At 36.5% G+C, this 19,324-nt stretch overlaps 1 protein-coding gene across 1 annotated transcript in view; it reads right to left on the bottom strand.

The window, feature by feature from the left end:
• Window positions 1-497: 497 nt before the first annotated feature.
• The window catches only part of LOC148310063 (uncharacterized), a 29,252-nt gene continuing 10,425 nt past the window's right edge, over window positions 498-19,324 (bottom strand). The window contains exons 8-18 of the mRNA XM_088259058.1: window positions 18,706-18,815; window positions 16,352-16,589; window positions 15,946-15,988; window positions 9,237-9,313; window positions 8,906-8,996; window positions 8,516-8,617; window positions 7,276-7,410; window positions 5,041-5,222; window positions 3,725-3,851; window positions 1,552-1,667; window positions 498-674 (exon numbers count right to left, since the gene is read on the bottom strand). Of these exons, the coding sequence (XP_088115184.1) occupies window positions 606-674; window positions 1,552-1,667; window positions 3,725-3,851; window positions 5,041-5,222; window positions 7,276-7,410; window positions 8,516-8,617; window positions 8,906-8,996; window positions 9,237-9,313; window positions 15,946-15,988; window positions 16,352-16,589; window positions 18,706-18,815 (1,290 nt within the window). The 3' untranslated portion in view covers window positions 498-605. The remainder of the gene's footprint in view (window positions 675-1,551; window positions 1,668-3,724; window positions 3,852-5,040; window positions 5,223-7,275; window positions 7,411-8,515; window positions 8,618-8,905; window positions 8,997-9,236; window positions 9,314-15,945; window positions 15,989-16,351; window positions 16,590-18,705; window positions 18,816-19,324) is intronic.

Raw genomic sequence — 19,324 nt, 5'->3', positions numbered from 1 at the left:
GCAGATTTTTCCATATTCACCCTTATTATATATTAAATTAATCTATGTACTTGTTTCAACGCCATATAACTTGTCACCTGAGCCCAGAACTATCGTGACTAGTTTCGAGAACTACAGACATTCTCATATCAACTGGTGAAAATACTAAGTTTGAATCATGTATCGTAATATCAGTAGGTGTAATACAGCATCAGTATGTGACATTTTAATACAAAAATTTTACGATATCAAAAAATATACAGCAGTGTGCTAAATGGGGGTTTTGTTGATATAAAACATATGAAAAATAAAAATAAAATGATGAAAATCATATGTAATTGTATGATTCCAATTATACATGCATTTTTGGACTTGCTCACTTTTTTCACAGGTTTCCTCATAAGTCTGAATAACTTTTTTTTTCTAAATGGAATGCATGCAAAAAGGAAGTAACTATAGTTAGCGTGTAAATGACTCCCTGGATATTAAAATAAGTCTACATCCACGTTGGCTCCTTATTTTAAAATAGATTTTATTTTACAAAACCTTAAACATATGTCATCATTCAAAAAGTAGTGTCTCTCGTTATTTTACTAAACATCGCGCACGCGTTGGAAATTGAGGACTCAGTCGGCTTTCTTCTTTTCCTTGCGCGACGTTTTGGTGGGTGAGTCGGGGACCGTTGTTAATGTTTCCTGTAAGAAAAATGACATAAATAAGACGAAATATATTTCCTTTATTAAAAGCATTGTTCGCCTCCGCAGTGTAATGGTCAGCGTGTTTAGCTACCGTGCTGGAGGTCCCGGGTTTGATTCCCAGGGGGGGGGGTGAAAGTAAATATTAGTGATTTAACACTGTAATATTTATTTAAAATTACCCTGGACTGGTTCCTGAAGCGCAAGAGTGATCACCTTGCCTTCATGTAAGTAATGATCAAGATAACACTGCGTCAATTTGATGCAGTGCCCTATGCACCATTAGGTGCGGACAAGGGTTATAAAAAAAATATATAAAAAAAAAGCATTGTAAACTTTGTGGTATGGTAATATGTATAACACTGTAATATCATTTAAAAAAACACTACTTTGTGACCGGCTTTGGAATAATAATCATTCCATCATCAGGTCAAATGTAGACTAAAATGAAATTGTTACTATCTGACATTTATACACAAAAAAAATTTGAAAGAGAAAGAGAAAGAGAGAGAGAAGAGAAATGAATCACAATGGGAGTATTTAAAATAGTGTTTTTTTTTTTTTTAAAGTGGTATTATACAAAGTGGACGATGAATGATAGTGAGAGTGTTATAAGACAAAATATGTTCTTTCTTTAGACTTCTTCTCTTCTTCTTCAAACCCTTATCAGCATCATATAAACGCAGTGTGATTTTGATCATTAACACATCAAGGTGATTAGCCCTCAGCATCAAGTACCAGAGTGTAAAATCACTAATATTTATTTTCACCCCCCCCCCCCCCCCACCTGGGAATCGAACCCAGGACCTCCAGTATGGTAGCCGAGCGTGCTGACCATTACACTACTGGTGTAACATATAGGCAGCAACAAACTTACGGGATTTGATTCATCGTTTCCATCCTGGTTGGTGGTATCTACGGGAACCGCCGCATTTTCCTTGGCAAACTCTTCAGCAGCCGCCCTCATCGTGAGGTGACCAGGCGTCCAGAATCCTGAAACATTTCAACTGTCAGTATATCGGCCAACAACATGTCGTATTATACCGTGGTTAGGAATGAAGAAATCGAAAGGAGTAGAGATGAGAGAAGTATAACTGGGAAGATCAACCTCGACCCTAATTAGAATGTATACTAATTAGGGCCGTATACTAATCACAAGTAGCCGCAACACCCAATTCCCATCTGTACAATGTTTACAGGCGTCTCTCGCGCTCTGCCTAAAGTAAGCAAATAGAAAGCTCGCAAGCGTCTCCCGCTCTCTACTGACAGTATGGAAAAAGACCCTAATTATACTCTGGCAGTCTGCCGCCCGACCCTCAGTATACTAATCACATGTAGCCGCAACACCCAATTCCCATCTGTACAATGTTTGCAGGCGTCTCTCGCGCTCTACCTAAAGTAAGCAAATAGAACGCTCGCAAGCGTCTCCCGCTCTCTACCGACAGTATGGAAAAGGACCCTAATTATACTCTGGCAGTCTGCCGCCCGACCCTCAGTATACTAATCACAAGTAGCCGCAACACCCGATTCCCATCTGTACAATGTTTTTTGGCATCTCGCGCTCTACCTAAGTACGCAAATAGAACGCTCGCAAGCGTCTCCCGCTCTCTACCGACAGTATGGAAAAGGACCCTAATTATACTCTGGCAGTCTGCCGCCCGACCCTCAGTATACTACTCACAAGTAGCTGCAACACCCAATTCCCATCTGTATAATGTTTTTTGGCATCTTGTGCTCTACCAAAAGTAAGCAAAAAGAACGCTTGTAAGTGTCTTCTGCTCTCTATCAACAGTATATCAAAGACGCTTTTAAACGTTTCTCGCAAAACAATGTGCTAAGAGTCTGTAAGATGGTTTGGCCACGTGAAGATAATGATTTGAGTAATATATTTGGGAGAGTAGGACCGAGAGTCTACATAGCATGTGTGTGTTAGGAATGGAGAAATCAAAAGTAATGTGTAACTGAGGCAGGTATAGTTGGGAAGATTAAGTGTCTATAAGATGGGTTGGCCATGTAAAGATAACGGTTAGAGCAGTATACAATGGGGGAGTAGGACAGAGAGTCTACATAGCACATGTGGCTAGAAGCTAGGACTGTATGCCAGGGTTAGGAATGGAGAAATCGGAAGGAATATACAGCTGACAGGTGTAGTTGGGAAGAATAACATTTACACGCTGAGATTTTTCTTATAGGCTGTTGCCGTGGCGTAATTGGGTAGACTGTGAAATTGACGTGGGTTCGATTCCCGCCAAGTGCAAAATTCAAGAAAGATTTATTTTCATGCAGTGTGATTTAGTGTTTGCGATGCATTTTTTACATTTACCTTCCCTATCCTACCTGTACCTATAAATCTCTAAAAGTAGAGGCTTTGGGGATTATTCCTTTTTTTTTTAAATATATATATCGTAGTCATACAGGAGAAAGTGACCAAGTGCCTTTTGATTACAAAAACGAAACCATTGAAGTGACCTAGAGTATTTTTTACAAAAACACAATCATTGACTATTTGATATCTTACTAGCTTAATATTGCCGCGAAAAAAATCCCAAAGGGTTTTAAACTTGGAATATTGACTTGTTGAAAATGACCAACTGCATCGATGTACTTTCAGTTGTTAGTCCTTTTAAAGATCACATCGCTCACTCCTTTCAAGAACGTCTTTACCCGCCTACAGGGCAGAAAACGTTGTTTTTGCATTTTGAAGAAAAGGTATTGTTTATATTTAAAGGTATTGTTTTATTAATATTTTTCAAATGGAGAAAAACCTTTCAGGTTTTACCTAAAAAGATCTGTTGCACAGTAAAAAGTTCAATAAGTGGCTTGATATTTATTTTTAATATTTCGAAACATTAAAAACGTTCTCCTGAAAAATCATGTTTTTTTATTTATGACGTTCTTGAAAGGAGTGAGCGACATGTCGTTCTTTGCGTGGTGACGTCACGCTGGTCCGTGATGACGTGGTGGCGTCACGTTTGTTCGCGGTACATTCGTCTATGGTGGTCAGAGCTGGCTGGCGCACGGCATCAGGATGGACACGCAGTCGGACTAACCTGGTGGCTCCTTGTCCAGCTCCATGAGCTCCATGTCGCCGAGGTCCTTGGTGCTCCTCTTGAAGCGGAGTACGAGGTCCGAAAAGTATTCCAAGAAGGTCTTGCCCTCTTCCACGGTGAACAGCAACTGGAGAGATGAAAACAATGCATTCTTGGATTGGGTGAAATAACACTCTTACGAGAATGAAGAACATGAATCTAAATTTCTGACATCTCAACATAGATGAAGAAGAATATTATCATTCTAAGTATTCTATTCGCCTATGAAAGGTCATAAGCCCTGTAAATACCCAGACTTCCATATTCTTCTTTGTCTATGTTGAGATGTCAAAAATGTAAAAATATCACTCAAAATGTTGTGAATTTTTTTAAATATTTTTTTCACCATTTTCATATTTTTTTATTAATAATAACCATATCCGCTCCCTAGGTGGAGCATATGGAGTCCACAAACTGTCTCCAGGCTTTTCTGTCGGCTGCCAGCTCCCTTGCATCCTCCCAAGTCAGATCCGCGTCGCGAAGTTCTGACGAGAACTGCCTACGAATTGTCAGCAATGGTCGTCCTGGGCGGCGCGAACCTGATGCCTTGTAAAAGAGGCAAGCTTGATTAAGGCTCTCAGGAGGCATGCGGAGTACGTGGCCAAGCCAACTGAATCGCCTTTTTTTGACGACAGTTGTGACCAAGATTTGCTGCGTCCTACGCCTTATCTCTTCATTCCTCACAAAGTCAAACCACCGCACGCCTAAGATTCTCCGCAAACACCTGTTCTCAAAGCTTAGTACACGGCTGCTTTGGGCCCTTGTAAGGTGCCATGTTTCACAGCCGTATAAGAGAACAGGAGCAATGCAGGCATTGTATAGGCGGCATTTGGTTTTCACCGAGTATAAATCCGATCTCCAGACAGCCTTCATACTGTTGAATGCGTTGGTTTTTTTATTACTTGTACATACTAATTTTTTCTTTTTTCATTATTTTTACTATACATCATTTGTTATTATTTTCTTTGTAATATTTTACATTTTTGTATTTATTACTACATATGTTAAAAACACATTCATTATAATTTTTAATGAAAGGCAGTAATGCCGTAATGCCGTAAATAAAAAATTTTGGTCAAATTATACGCTGTATGAAAAAACACTGAAAATCATGTTTTTGCCTATCATTATCTTTTTCATATCATAATTCACATCTGTGTAGGTGCCCTTGAGGTAGTATTTTACGAAAATGGCGCTATATAAATTATGCAAAATTATTATTACAGGATTTGGACACAAAATATGGTTTGTTGAGGCAGGACGGAAGCACTCGGTACCTTGAAGTTGTTGTAGCAGTGCTGCGCCTTCTTTCTGATGAGGTGCGCCTTCTGCTGGAAGTCCACCGTGTCCTCGTCGGAGAGGTTCCAGTGCGGCAGGTTGCCCACGTACCGCCGGATCCTCTTCACCGTCTCCACCAGGCTGGGGTGCTTCAGCAGCATCACCGGTTTCGCCTCCAGCTCTGCGGAGACCAAACACCATTAGGCCAAGGGTTCCCAATCTTTTTCAGCCCGCGGCGCACTTACAAGTTTAGTATTTTGTCACGGCCCCCTACTGTAGTAAGCTATTTGGAAAAGACAATGTGACTATATATGCATATACATATCGCCCACTCCTTTCAAGAACGTCATAAATCAAAAAACTTGATTTTTCAGGAGAACGTTTTTAAAGTTTTAAAATAAAACACAATGTATTAAAAATAAATATCAACCCAGTTATTGAACTTTTTACTGTGCAACAGATCTTTTTAGGTAAAACCTGAAGGTTATTTCTCCATTTGAAAAATATTTAGTATATTTAAAAAAATAATTAAACAATACCTTTTCTTCAAAATACAAAAACGACACTTTCTGCCCTGTATCAGGCAAATATTAAGTTAAAAATATGCTTCTTTTGCTGGGATATAGTACATTTTCTGGGCATTCCGAAAACATGCACAACTCAAAATTCACAATTTTTGATTTATGACGTTCTTGAAAGGAGTGAGCGATATATTATAGTCGAAAGAATAATAGTAGTAGTGTAGAAAGCTATAATGTAGAAAAAATAATAATAAACCTACAATGATAGTCGTTGTGTAGAAAGATGCTAGCTCTCAAAAAAGAAATTGTCGCTTTATAGGTTCCTGAGAATATTTGTGGTTTCGGATAATGATAGAGGATCGACTCACGGCGCCCCTCTTTACTTTCTACGGCGCACCAGGGCGCCGCGGCGCACACTTTGGGAACCCCTGCATTAGACACTTATTTTACAACCCACGTTTACAACCCCCATTTCTATATTTTCTTCCCCACCACGCACAATCCTTTATAACCAGACTACAATAATACATTCTGCCTCTCAGATGAAGCCTTAGGAATATAGCGGGTCAATATATAAAAATATACGGGCAAAATATGTCTTAATAAGACGAAACGCATCACATATTAACATATACATAAATAAATGTAGATTTCAACCAAATAAACCTTGTTTAATTTTGGATATATTACCCAACAATACAATTAGACACATCACTTTGTGGTCCGCCATATCAGGTGGCCCCGGTCACGTATCAACACACTTCGGACGGGCATGTTCACAAGCACTGTCTACCATCAGATTGTAAACAGCTATATCGCTCGCTCCTTTCAACAATGTCATATATATAAAAAATCGTCAATTTTCACTTGTGCATATTTTCGGAATGCCCAGAAAATGTACTATATCCCAGCAAAAGCGGCATATTTTTAACTTAATATTTACCTGCTACAGGGCAGAAAGTGTTGTTTTTGGATTTTGAAGAAAAGGTATTGTTTAATTATTTTTTTAAATATACTAATAATATTTCAAATGAAGAAAAAACATTCAGGTTTTACCTTAAAAGATCTGTTGCACAGATAAAATATCAGCAAGTGGCTTGATATTTATTTATGATACATTTTTATAATATTTTTAAACTTTAAAAACAATCTCATGAAAAATCAAGTTTGTTGATATAATAATAATAATTATTATTATTATTTTTATTATTATTTATTTCAGCTTGACTAAGTGGTAGGTGCAATACTTAGTCAGCCATATATGTTTTACAACTTTTTTTTTAACAATGAAATTAAAAATAATAAACAAATAAGAATAAAAATAATGAAAAGAAACGTTGAAAGAAAAAAATAAAAAATTGGAGAGATGTAGATGAACATTAGCTCGCTGGCAAACGCAGCGCTGTGCTCCAGTGCCGCCACATGTCCAGCCCCCATCTGTGCTCCACAAGCAGCTTTATGATGAGGTTGGAGCTCTTCATCAGCCTCTCCCGGAAGCCGGATATATGACGTTGTTGAAAGGAGTGAGCGATATATGGTATCAATCATTTTGATCAATGTCACTATGTAGTCTGTTTTTGGTTGGCTGGAAGATATTGCTTTTTAGCAACAAGCCCACCAGCGTACTTATTTATTTTCTGTACATAAAGTTTAAATAAATAAATCTTGAGGTGTCTCATAATACTGCCGCAAGCGGTGAACGGTTCTACTTACCGGACATCTGCCCCAAGAGCTGGATGCAGCTCTGTGTGTCTGGAGAGTTGAAGCTGAGCGCCGCCTGGATCTTCACTTCCAAGTCCAACAGCTTACTCTCAGTCCGGAAGAAATTCAACCGATTTCTTTGTAAGTCTGGAACCAATTGGATCTTTTAGAGGTATCACTCATGTAGTACATGTTTGCTAACTTTTTTTCTTTTTCATATTTTTTATTTTTTGTTTTCTGTTAAAGTCAAGTATTTGCAGTTTATATTAACACTTTAATCAATTTTTTACTTCTTATAATATCTATTGTATTCTTGCCAGTGCCCTTTACTATGACCTAAATATAATGTATACCCACACACAGGCCATGCCTTTGTGGGATATTTTTTTGTTTTCATATTTATATTATGTTATAAAATGCAAAAGAATTTTAAAAGCGCAGGTATATTGGTAAAATTACAAATTTATTATACCAAAAAATATTTCAGATAAATACAGTTAATCTTAATTAACATGGTCATACAAATTGCCAGACAGAGTGTCCCAAAATTAGGAGCCAAAATATTTATTTTAATGGTAGAAAAATGTCACATTTTTTTGGTCAGAGTAGCTGATCAGTTATGAGAAAAAATGGTCAGAGTGGAAAAGGTTTAAGTTATTTAGAAAAATAATATGTAAAATATATTTTTTTGTCGTTGTGAAAACGGAGTGTCTCGTTTATTTTTTTTTCATTTGAGGAGCAGGTGAAAGCATGAAGGGCAGCTAAAAGGGAGCCTGTCATATCGCTCACTCCTTTCAAGAACGTCATAAATCAAAAAACTCGAATTTTCAGGAGAATGTTTTTAATGTTTAAAAATATAATGCAATGTATTAAAAATAAATATCAAGCCACTTATTGAACATTTTACTGTGCAACAGACCTTTTAAGATAAAACCTGAATGTTTTTTCTCCATTTGAAAAAAACTTGGTATATTTAAAAAAATTATTAAACAATGCCTTTTCTTCAAAATGCAAAAACAATACTTTCTGCCCTGAAACGGGTAAATATTAAGTTAAAAATATGCCGCTTTTGGTGGGATTTAATACATTTTCTGGGCATTCCAAGAACATGCACAACTGAAAACTGGCGATTTTTGATTTATGACGTTCTTGAAAGGAGTGAGCGATATATCATTTAATATTTCGGAACACATCTCCCGATATATTCATGACACATTACCGATGTATGATTACAGAGGGCAGTATCACATACCAAGCTCTCTCTCCCTTCTCAAAGTCCTGATTTCATCTTCCGTCAACTGCAAATTGGTCTCCAGCTGTGTAGGAATCGATTCCGGCTTTATTTCTCCGCTTTCTGAAATAGAATAAAAATATACTCCTTCATTCTCCTTCTCTCCCATTCCCTATATGCACCCGATTGGCGCATTTAAAAGCTCTCCTAACCGCATTCCCGGATTCGGTAAAGAACTATCTAGGCCTCTGACAGACCTCTCTTGCAAAGCAATTTTTGTATAAAACCAAATTGAAAAAAAATATAGAAAATGTAAAACAAAATTGTATCCCGATTTTACTGATAATTTACATTTAATAGCTTTCAATGTCCCTGCCAATCTAAATAAATGCTTGTATAACCATAACTTACCAAGTTGGCGCTTCAGTTTCAAAGAATTTTTCGCTGTGGTGTTTTCCCACAGTTGTTTCGCAGTGGGCGTTCCAAAAGTTTCCGGACGATTCTGTTAAAATTTCATAAACATTATTCGCGGGTTTATTTTTTGTAGGTTTAATTTTTAACGACTTTATGGATAAAGGAAGGTCATACAGTTTTATTGCGTAACATTCAAACATGAATGCAGTCATACTGCAAAAAGGGTTGCCAGTAGTAAAAACATTAAGTGCTTAGTAGTAATGATTTCAGTAAGTAAGTAATTGGGGAATTTAAGATTAAATATTTTGACATTAAAATTTCTTTTTACCTGGAATAACTTAAGGCCCACGAATTTCCCACCAGGCAGCATGCATAGAAGTATGTTTTCTTTCGGCTGTGGATCTTCTGGAAATTAAATAAATAAATAAAAAATTAGATTCAGGTCAAGCAATATTGGAAATACATTGTACATATTCTTAAATTTTTGCATTCCTTTGATACACACAACTGATTCGTGGAAGGGTTGGATTGAACCTAGAAATGCTGGGTCAGAGACCGCGGCGCTAACCACAGGACCGCAACCAAACACCACATAAAAAAAATACTAAAAATAACAAACTTGTGTCGGGTTGTGGTTGTTTGACGAATCCCAAGCTATGGTTTTTGATCAATAAAGAGATCAATAAAGATCTGGGTGCGAAATATATTAAATATTTATTTATTGAACGGCTAAAGCCTTTAACATAATACACATATACAGTATCTAATATAAAAATACAATAATGAATACACAAATTAAAAACCCTTATCCGCACCCAATGGTGCATAGGGCACTGCATCATATAAACGCAGTGTTATCTTGATCGTTTACACATGATGGAAGGGTGATCAGCCCTCCGCTTCAGGTACCGGTCCAGGGTAATATTGAATAAATATTACAGTGAAAAAAATCACTTGTATTTATTTTACCCCCCTTAGAACGGTAGCCGAGCGTGCTGACCATTACACTACGGAGGCGGACACGAATACAGAAACACGAATAGAGAAACAAAAAGTCCCGTAACATAAAATAATAATATATTAACAAACAGTAAGCACTGGTAAATACACCACACACCCTCTCTCACACACTATCAGCGAGCAGCGAGAGGGAGTGAAACACAACGTTTAAATTTATCCATTATAACATGGAGAAGAAATGCTGGGAAAGTACAGATTTCAAGGTGGATAACAATATAACAACTATACTACCCCAATATTATTATATCAATATAATAATATTGGGGTAAAAGGTTACTTTATTCAGGAATTAAAACCAATTTACGAAAGTATTTTAAATACTTGATCATGCCAAGTTTTCCTCGGTCTAAAAAAAATACCGTCCGCCTCCGTAGTGTGATGGTCAGCATGCTTGGCTACTGTACTGGAGGTCCCAGGTTCGATTCCCAGGGGTGGGTCCAATAAATATACCTAACTTTTTCACTCGAATATTACCTTGGACTGCTACCTGAAGCGGAGGGCTAATCACCTTTCCTTCATGTGTTTAACGATTAAGATAACACTCCGTTTATATGATGCAGTCCCCTATGCACCATCAGGAAGAAGAAGAAAATACATAGAGAACAAAATGCTAATCCCGGTCAAATAAATACGGGCAATACGCAACCACCTTTAGACGGGGTCTTCAATCCGACACCGAAGTCTTCAATGTCTGTTTTGATTTCTTCAAACGCCTCCGAGTCGTTTTCGGACACACTCGTGGCTTTTTCCGAGACTTTATTGGAGAAACTTGAACAGGTTTCGAAGTCGGACATTCGAAAATTATCGCTGGCGTCGCTGTTAGAGCCTTCACCGAAAAAATCCAAATCAGATTCATCGTCTAGAACAGTTTTGATCCTGTCTTTTGTGGACGTGACGCATTCCCTACGAGGCCTCTTAGATTTTTCTTCCAATTTTTGCGATTCGCATTTCCGGTTGTCTTTGAATCGATTGAAGACATCGCTTCGTTTGCGTTTCTTCCTGAGACGTCTGTCACCGACATTCCGCGAAGCGTTGATGTAATTATTGCCGTATTTTAAATTAAAGCAAAAGGGGCTATCTTCAGGTTTTTTCGCCTCATCTACAGCATTAGAGGAAGCGCCTGTAGTCTTTTTTTGAGCTAATGGACTAGATTTTTTTGAACTGGCGCCGGTGAAGATTTTAAAAAGCGAAATGTAGAACGATGACGATATTTTGTGCCACGGGATCGTCTTTGCGGTGTAGCAAATAAAGTCGCTCAAAGGTCTGGGGTTCCCGACAAGCGATACGTTGTCTTCAGCGTTGTTAGGCGTATTCTCGTCTTTCTCCAAAGCTTCACAGAGAGAATTTTTCATATTTTTATGTACGTAGTCCTTTCTGATGGCGTAGAATGGCCCGACATTGATAACGCTCTCGTCAGAGTCTAGTTCCGTTATAGACTGGGGGCTGACGTAGTAGCAGTACTTTTCCGGATCGATAAAGCGCGCATCGTTCTCGGAATAGTCCGAAGAAGAACTCAAGATGTCTTCGACGGTGAATATCTTCTTTTGTTCTTTGTATCTATGAAATTTCCTGTATAATCGGTTCTCATCGTAGTACATGTTCAGAATCTTGTTTTTTTCATTTTCAAAGATGGCCTTATCCCTTTGAGGCGTTATAAACAGAGACGAGTTGAATTTCATTCGGTCGTCAGTATACATTTGAGGTTTAGAGAATGACTCATTCGGATTCCATTCTTTTGCTATTTTTTCTACAACACTTTGTTTTCTTTGAACAGGCGGCAAGCTCATGCATTGATTATTGTCAAATACAATTTCTGATGTCGTTTCTTCGCATTTTAATATCTTATTTGTCTTTTTGGCAGGTTTTTTCGGCAGTTCGGATTGATTCTCATTGACGGTTGCAATATCAGCACGCTTTTTTGGTCGGCTCTTTTTCGGTTTTGATGAACATTGAGGCGCCGCATCTGGTACATTGGAAATTGCACCCGTCACACCGTTTTCGGGAAAATAATGAATATTTCTAATATCTTCGGCTGGATCGTAATTATTGAACGCTGTTTCTTGTAAATTGTTACTTGGTTCAGGCATCAACTGGTTCATATAATTTACATAAGACACGTTAGATTCACGACCCGGGATATGATCTAAATTTTTAAAGTAATATTGTTGATTATCGGAAGTAACTTCATTCGATGCCTGTACCCCGTAAGCGATGGACGGTGGGTTGTGACTAATATCAGATATGGCGTAATCTTCCGGAAAATTGTTAAAATCATCCATGGTTTGACTATTCATTATATTGCCTTGCAGTATGTTACAAGTCTCGGCAAAGAATCCCCCAAAATCAAAAGAAAAGTCTTCATCTTCTATGTGTATGTCTGCCATGCATTCATTCGTTTCAGGAGCAGGATTCTGTATGTTATTTTGCAGCAGGACATTGCGGTTTATGTTATTTTGGAGAGGAACATTGCCGTTTTTGTTATTATGTAGAGGAACGTTGCTGTCTGCGATATTTTGGAGCGGGGCATTGCTGCCTTTACAATTTTGTAGCGGAACACTGTTACATATGTTATTGCAGAGTGAGTCATTACCGTCTTTGTTATTATATAACTGGACATTGCTGTCTTTATTATTTTGAAATAAGACATTGTTGTCTATGTTATTGTGGCGTGGGACATTGCTGCTTATGTCATTATGTAGCGGAATATTGCTGTCTGCGATATTTTGGAAGGGGGCATTGCTGCCTTTGTAAGTTTGTAGTGGAACATTGCTACATATGTTATTTTTAAGTGGGACATTGCTGTCTTTTTTATTTTGAAATAAGACATTGTTGTCTATGTTATCGTGGCGTGGGATATTGCTGTCTATGTCATTATGTAGCGGAACGTTGCTGTCTGCGATATTTTGGAATGGGGCATTGCTGCCTTTACAATTTTGTAGTGGAACATTGCTACATATGTTATTTTGAAGTGGGACATTGCTGTCTTTATCGTTTTGCAGTGGGATATCGTTGGATATATTATCTTGGAGCAGGACATTTCCGTCTGTCGTTTTTTGAAAGAGGACATTATTATCTTTGATATAAGGCATTATCTTGGTCAATTCATCGTCGATAGACATATCTGTACTGTTGTTATCGCTTTCCCTCTTTAAATCATCATCTGAACTACCCAATATTACGATCAAATCGTCATCAAGACTGTTTGAATTGTTTGTTATATTTTTTGCCATGCAATTCTCCGTGTCGATGATTCCAGTACTATTACACTGTCCTTGAACATCATCAATATGCAAAGTTGCAGGAGCGTCTTCAAGCGAAACCGGATCCTTTTTATCTTTGTCTAAGACATTGTTTATTTGAACACGTTTTTCTTCAGTAGTTAATTTTTCATCATCGCTAAAAGACATATTAATTTCACCATTTTTATCAAAATCGATCAATTTTTCGAAGCAGTTAACACCATACATTAAATCGAGCCCATTCAATGAGCGGTTGTACTTTTTACAACCGTCTTTCAGAAGTAACGGCTGTCTCGTAAAATTCACGTGACTAACAGACAACATATCTCTGGAAATCTTCAAATCGATACAGGATCGGGACTTTGATATTTTGGATACATTTTCTTCACCGAAAAAACCGTGAGTTTCCAACAGTGTTAGAAATTTTTCAACTTTATCGTTTACACTCGGTAAAAAAAGAGTGTCCGAATTTTCTTGAAGTATTTGATCACCGTCTGATAATTCATTGGCAAGAACCCCTTCCACACTCGGTAAGTCTTTTAAATCTGCCACACTCTTGTTCAATTTCTTTTCGCATTCATTAGCGTAGAACGATGCCATTTCTCTAGAAAAATCCATAAAAATATCAACTAAACTTGTATTAGACTTGCTAATATCGCATTCATCTTTACTGTGTTCCATCTTGGTGAACGCTTTATCAAATTTTGATATCAACGTATAGGTCAGGCTGTCTTCTTTATCTAAGGATGCATTAAATGACTCCCAGATCCAATTTTTTAAACAATAATTCAATACATTGCGAGCATCCGTTTTATTCACGTATACAAAGCATTTTTTTACAGGCGTTACAGCACTTGAAACGGGGACTAATTTTTCACTGTGTATTCCTCTGCTCCTGGTAGTAATAGTATTTACTATACTGTCCTTTTTACCAGTATTATTTACACATGCTAATGATTTTTTTGTAGGCGTAACAGAACTCAAAATGGGAATACATTTTTCACTGTGCATTCCTCTGCTCCTGGTAAAAATATTATTCACTACACTGTCCTTTTTACCAGTATTATTTACACATGCTAAGGATTTTTTTGTAAGCATAACAGAACTCAAAACAGGAATAAATTTCTTATTGTTTATTCCTCTGCTCCTGGTAGAAGTATTGTTCTCTATGCTGTCTTTCTTATCAGTATTATTCACATATGAAAAGGATTTTTCTATGGGTGTATGGCGAGCATTCGTTTTATTCACATGTACAAAGCATTTTTTTACAGGCGTTACAGCACTTGAAACGGGGATAAATTTTTCACTGTTTGTTCCTCTGCTCCTGGTAGAAATATTGCCCACTACACTGTCTTTTTCATCACTATTATTCACACATTCTTCTATGGGTGTTACACAACTTGAAACGGGAATGAATTTCTTATCGTTTATTCCTCTGCTCCTGGTAGAAATTTCGCTCACTACACTGTCCTTTTTATCAGAATTATTTACATTTGAAAAGGATTTTTTTATGGGCATTACAGCGCATGAAACAGGAGCTAATTTTTCACTGTGCATTCCTTTGCTCCTGGTAGAAATATTATTTACTACACTGTTCTTTTTACCGGTATTATTTACACATGCAAACATTTTTTTTGTTGGCGTAACAGATTTCGAAACGGGAATAAATTTATTTTTGTTTATTCCTCTGCTTCTGGTAGAAATATTGTTCTTAACGCTGTCCATTTCATCACTATAATTCACATGTAATAAGGATTTTTTTATACGTGTAACAGAATTTGACATGGGGTTATATTTATTTTTGCTTATTCCTCTGCTCCTGGTAGAAATATTGTTTAACACAATATCCTTCGTGCACTTCATTTCTTGAGTAGATTTTACCACTGCACGTTTTGATTCACCCATCAATTCACGGAGATTAACAATTTTCTTCAGTTGCCCATTATAATTATTTATTCCTTGGCTTCTAGTCAAAATATTATTCACTACCATTTTAACAGTTTTTTCAACTTTATTTCTAGGTTTATCCATTGTTTCACTTTGAAAATTATTTTTTGCCATTTGTTTGCGAATAAATCTTTTATTATCCATCATCAAATGTTATAGAATGAATTTTCAAAATTATGACACAAACTAATGAAAAGTTTTCAATTTTGGTGGGAAAATTTTTGAATTTTTCATCAGTGTTGGCAGTGTGGAAAAATAACAATAATAAAGTGTTTAAAAAAAGAACAAACACTCAAACAATTCATAAATAGAAGATTTCCAACAGTGTTGCCAGTGTAGAAAAACAACATAATAAAAAATGTTAAAAAATGGAATAATTATTCAAACAATACAAAGACAGGTACCTATTATAGTACATTTTTTCTTCTTCTAGTATCGCCACTAATATAAACAAAAGTAAATATTAAAATCAATATACAAGTACCTATTTTCTCATATTTATACATTTATATTTTTATAAATAATTTTTTATGGTTTTCATAGTAATTATTACTATAAAACAGGAAAAATTAACTTGGGTACTATCATAATGGTTTTAAATTTTCAAAGCAGATATGCATTTTATAGCATTAGTATGTTACGTTCTAAATATGTATAGTTTTGTCACATAAAAATAATACATACATTATTTTGTTTCCTTTAAAGCGTCATTCGCATTTAGTGTCCATCATAGTTGAATTTGGAACTGACTCTCATTAATTATGTTTTAATTCATGCTTTTGGTTACTCAAAACATGAAAGAAAATTTAAAAAATTAAAAGAAAAACTTACCTTCCCCTTTGCTGAAGGGTTGTTGAATATCTTCTAATTCATGCTGTAAAATATAATTACAAAAATTAGTTAACAGTTCGAATGGTGAAATAAGGAAAGAAATAAGCACTATCAAATCATATCTAGCTAAGACACCTTTAATATTGACATCTCATCCGTAGGGTGAATAATCCAGTGTCCGATATAATAAAAAATGTTAATATTGTTAATAATCAACTGGTCAAAAAATAAGTACCGTAGAACTGGGCTACTTGAACTTTGATGTGTTACTTGAGCCCAGTACAAAAAAAATTAAATCTGTATTTGGTCTACAATAATGAACGTATCGACATGATTCATTGTTTCCCTGACAGGTGACACTTGAACAAGTATGTATTTGGACACACTCAAAATGTTGTAAACTTACAGAATTTACTACATTAAACCGATCGGTAAATTTCTTGATCGGTTCCCCGTTCTGTGCCCCCTTCTTGGGTTTCCTCGCCTCATTATTCGGCTTGCTGGCCGCCTCCACTAATGGCTCGGTCTCCGCAGGCGGGTCCGCGACGGTCGCCGCCTCCTCTCCGCCGCCTGGCGAATGCAACATGGCGCGCTTGCCGCCAGGCTTGCCTTCCGGGGAGCTGTCTTCAGACTCGTCCGCGCGTCTGGAAATGTAACATCGATATTTAAAGAAGACAGAAGTATCGCCCGCCAAGGCAACCCTGAAGGACGCAGACCCCCAGGCAGACCTCCGAAAAGATGGAAAGACAGCTGGGAGTCGACATCCCAAGAGCGACATGCGGAGGAACAAACAGATCCCTAGGATCTACAAAAGAAGAAGAATAATAATAATAATATTTAAAGCGATATCTTTGCAGAATTTTACCTGATATTGTTTGACATATTTTTAGACATCTCTATGGAAAGTATACCTGATATTGTTTGACATATTTTTAGACATCTCTATGGAAAGTATACCTGATATTGTTTGACATATTTTTAGACATCTCTATGGAAAGTATACCTGATATTGTTTGACATATTTTTAGACATCTCTATGGAAAGTATACCTGATATTGTTTGACATATTTTTAGACATCTCTATGGAAAGTATACCTGATATTGTTTGACATATTTTTAGACATCTCTATGGAAAGTAAACTACGCCTCTTAGCATAAACCCTTCCCTTACGATGCTAAAAACTTCCGCGCGCTCCGGTGATATGTATTTTGTACACCATATGAAAATATGGTTTTAAATGGAGAAATGTGAATATTCCTAAATGTTGCTTTTATTGACCATAGTTTATGTTGAAATATAACAATTTTGTAATGTTAGCTCTGATAATTACCTGAAAACGAGAAATAAATACAACGTAAGTGGCCGTTATAAATGGCGTAGTGTGACACGACCGTCGAACAAGATAATCTGCACACTACTGGACTGGCAGAGTAAACACGTTACGACATGCGACATGCACGAATACTTCTAAAGCACGCCACACGCGCACACACAGAAACGTTTGTGTATTGGTGATTTTATTCCTGATTTTTTCACAAATTATTTATTTCCGTCGCTGCAAATGAATAACTTTATATTATAAGACTTTCATGTAATACATAATTATACTACGGAGGAATACAAAAATTGTGAGCCCGTATCTATTATATTTTATATTAATATTCTCATTTGAAAAGTCGAGATGTAGTAAATATATATCACCGGGAGGGGCAGGTTAAATGTATACAATTTCCAAAAATATTCGAAATTGAGTTAATATGCGGAAACGTTTGGTATCACCAGTATGCTTCTCTTAAATATTGACAAAGAGCATAGTTCAACAAACGCTCGCTTTGTTGCAAAGTTTTAGTCCATATTTAGTATAATAATTGTACATAATAATAAAAAATAATAAAACCCTTTTCCGCACCCAATGGTGCATAGGGCATTGCGTCATATAAACGCAGTGTTATCTTGATCGTTTACACATGAAGGAAATGTGATCAGCCCTCCGCTTCAGGTACCAGTCGAGGGTAATATTAAATAAATATTACAGTGAAAAAATCACTTATATTTATTTAACCCCCCTTGGGAATCGAACCCGGGACCTCTAGAACGGTAGCCGAGCGTGTTGACCATTACACTATGGAGGCGGACAAAAAATTGTACATACTGAAAGAAATAAATATTTTATAAAATATTATTGTTTACTGTGAAAAATATTAATTTTATCCTCGAATTGAATCGTATTTAATAAATTATATAATTCACGTTCAAATTTAATCCTAAAAATTAAGCAAAAATTTATGTAGAAAAGTACTGAAACCCAAAACGACTACTATATAATAAAATAATTTCGGCTACTATATAACAAAATTATTAAGGTGGAGACTGACCAGAGCATTTTGTGGTAACATAACGTCGTAACATCGCTCGCGGCGAGCATCACCGAGCATCCGAAACTATGGATGGAGCGCTCGGCCCGCAGTACTGACTGCCTGAATGCTCGCATCGTAACATGTTACGTTACGACGAAATGCTCCGGTCAGTCTCCACCTTTATATAATTTTATGTTACTTTGAAAGAGAGATAATATAACTGGCAAATAATAAAAGTTAACGTTGAAAATATTATTATTATTGAAAATATTACACGTTGAACCTTTTAAACGCTCTCCAGTAAAAATTAGTAAGTTTTGAGATTATACAGTTTTAATGCGAAGAGGCGACTTTTCCAAGTGAGGTATTACTGTGATTAGGTACCTGTCACGATGTCCTTACCGTTTAGGCTTGATCTTTCTGCCGCTACGACTCATAGTTGCCGACTGGGGGGTCTTGGGCTCCATCTTGGGAGTGACAATCTCTTGCTTCAGACCTCGGCGGGGAGTTTTCTGCGAATTGTCACAACGAGCTTTAAAACGGCCAAACAAATAAAGATCACAAACAAAAAATGCAAAAGAGAAAAAAAGTCCCGGGCAAAGTTGAAGCTTACAGTGAGCAGCGTAGATAATTTTAACTGAGAATAGAACACCACACCAATCTGTTGTATATTTTTAATTCAAATTTACTTGGTAATTTTTTTTTATTAGTATACATTTATTTAAATCACAATTTTTTATAGAGACCCACCAAGCCACCTTGTGTGTCTTGTGGGTGGAGTTCTTTTTTAATACATTTTTTATTGTTTTTAAAGATTTTAACCTAAAATACTCACAAACAAAAAAATTGAAGAATATTAACATTTTACAATTTTCATAAAATTAACTGTTAACCCATCCCTTTATTTTGCCTTTGTTTCATATTTTATTTTGTCGTCTAACATCCCTCGGCAACAAATTAAAAATATTCAGAACGATATATTGCAGTGTTTATTGTTAATTCTTGGGACTATCAAACCTTC

This window comes from Brachycentrus maculatus, unplaced genomic scaffold, assembly GCF_059751285.1.
Source record: "Brachycentrus maculatus isolate JH-2025_06_01 unplaced genomic scaffold, ASM5975128v1 h1tg000109l, whole genome shotgun sequence".
NCBI classification, from domain to species: Eukaryota; Metazoa; Arthropoda; class Insecta; order Trichoptera; family Brachycentridae; genus Brachycentrus; species Brachycentrus maculatus.
Note: the sequence above shows the minus strand (reverse complement) of the source record. Positions and strands in the feature narration are given on the sequence as shown.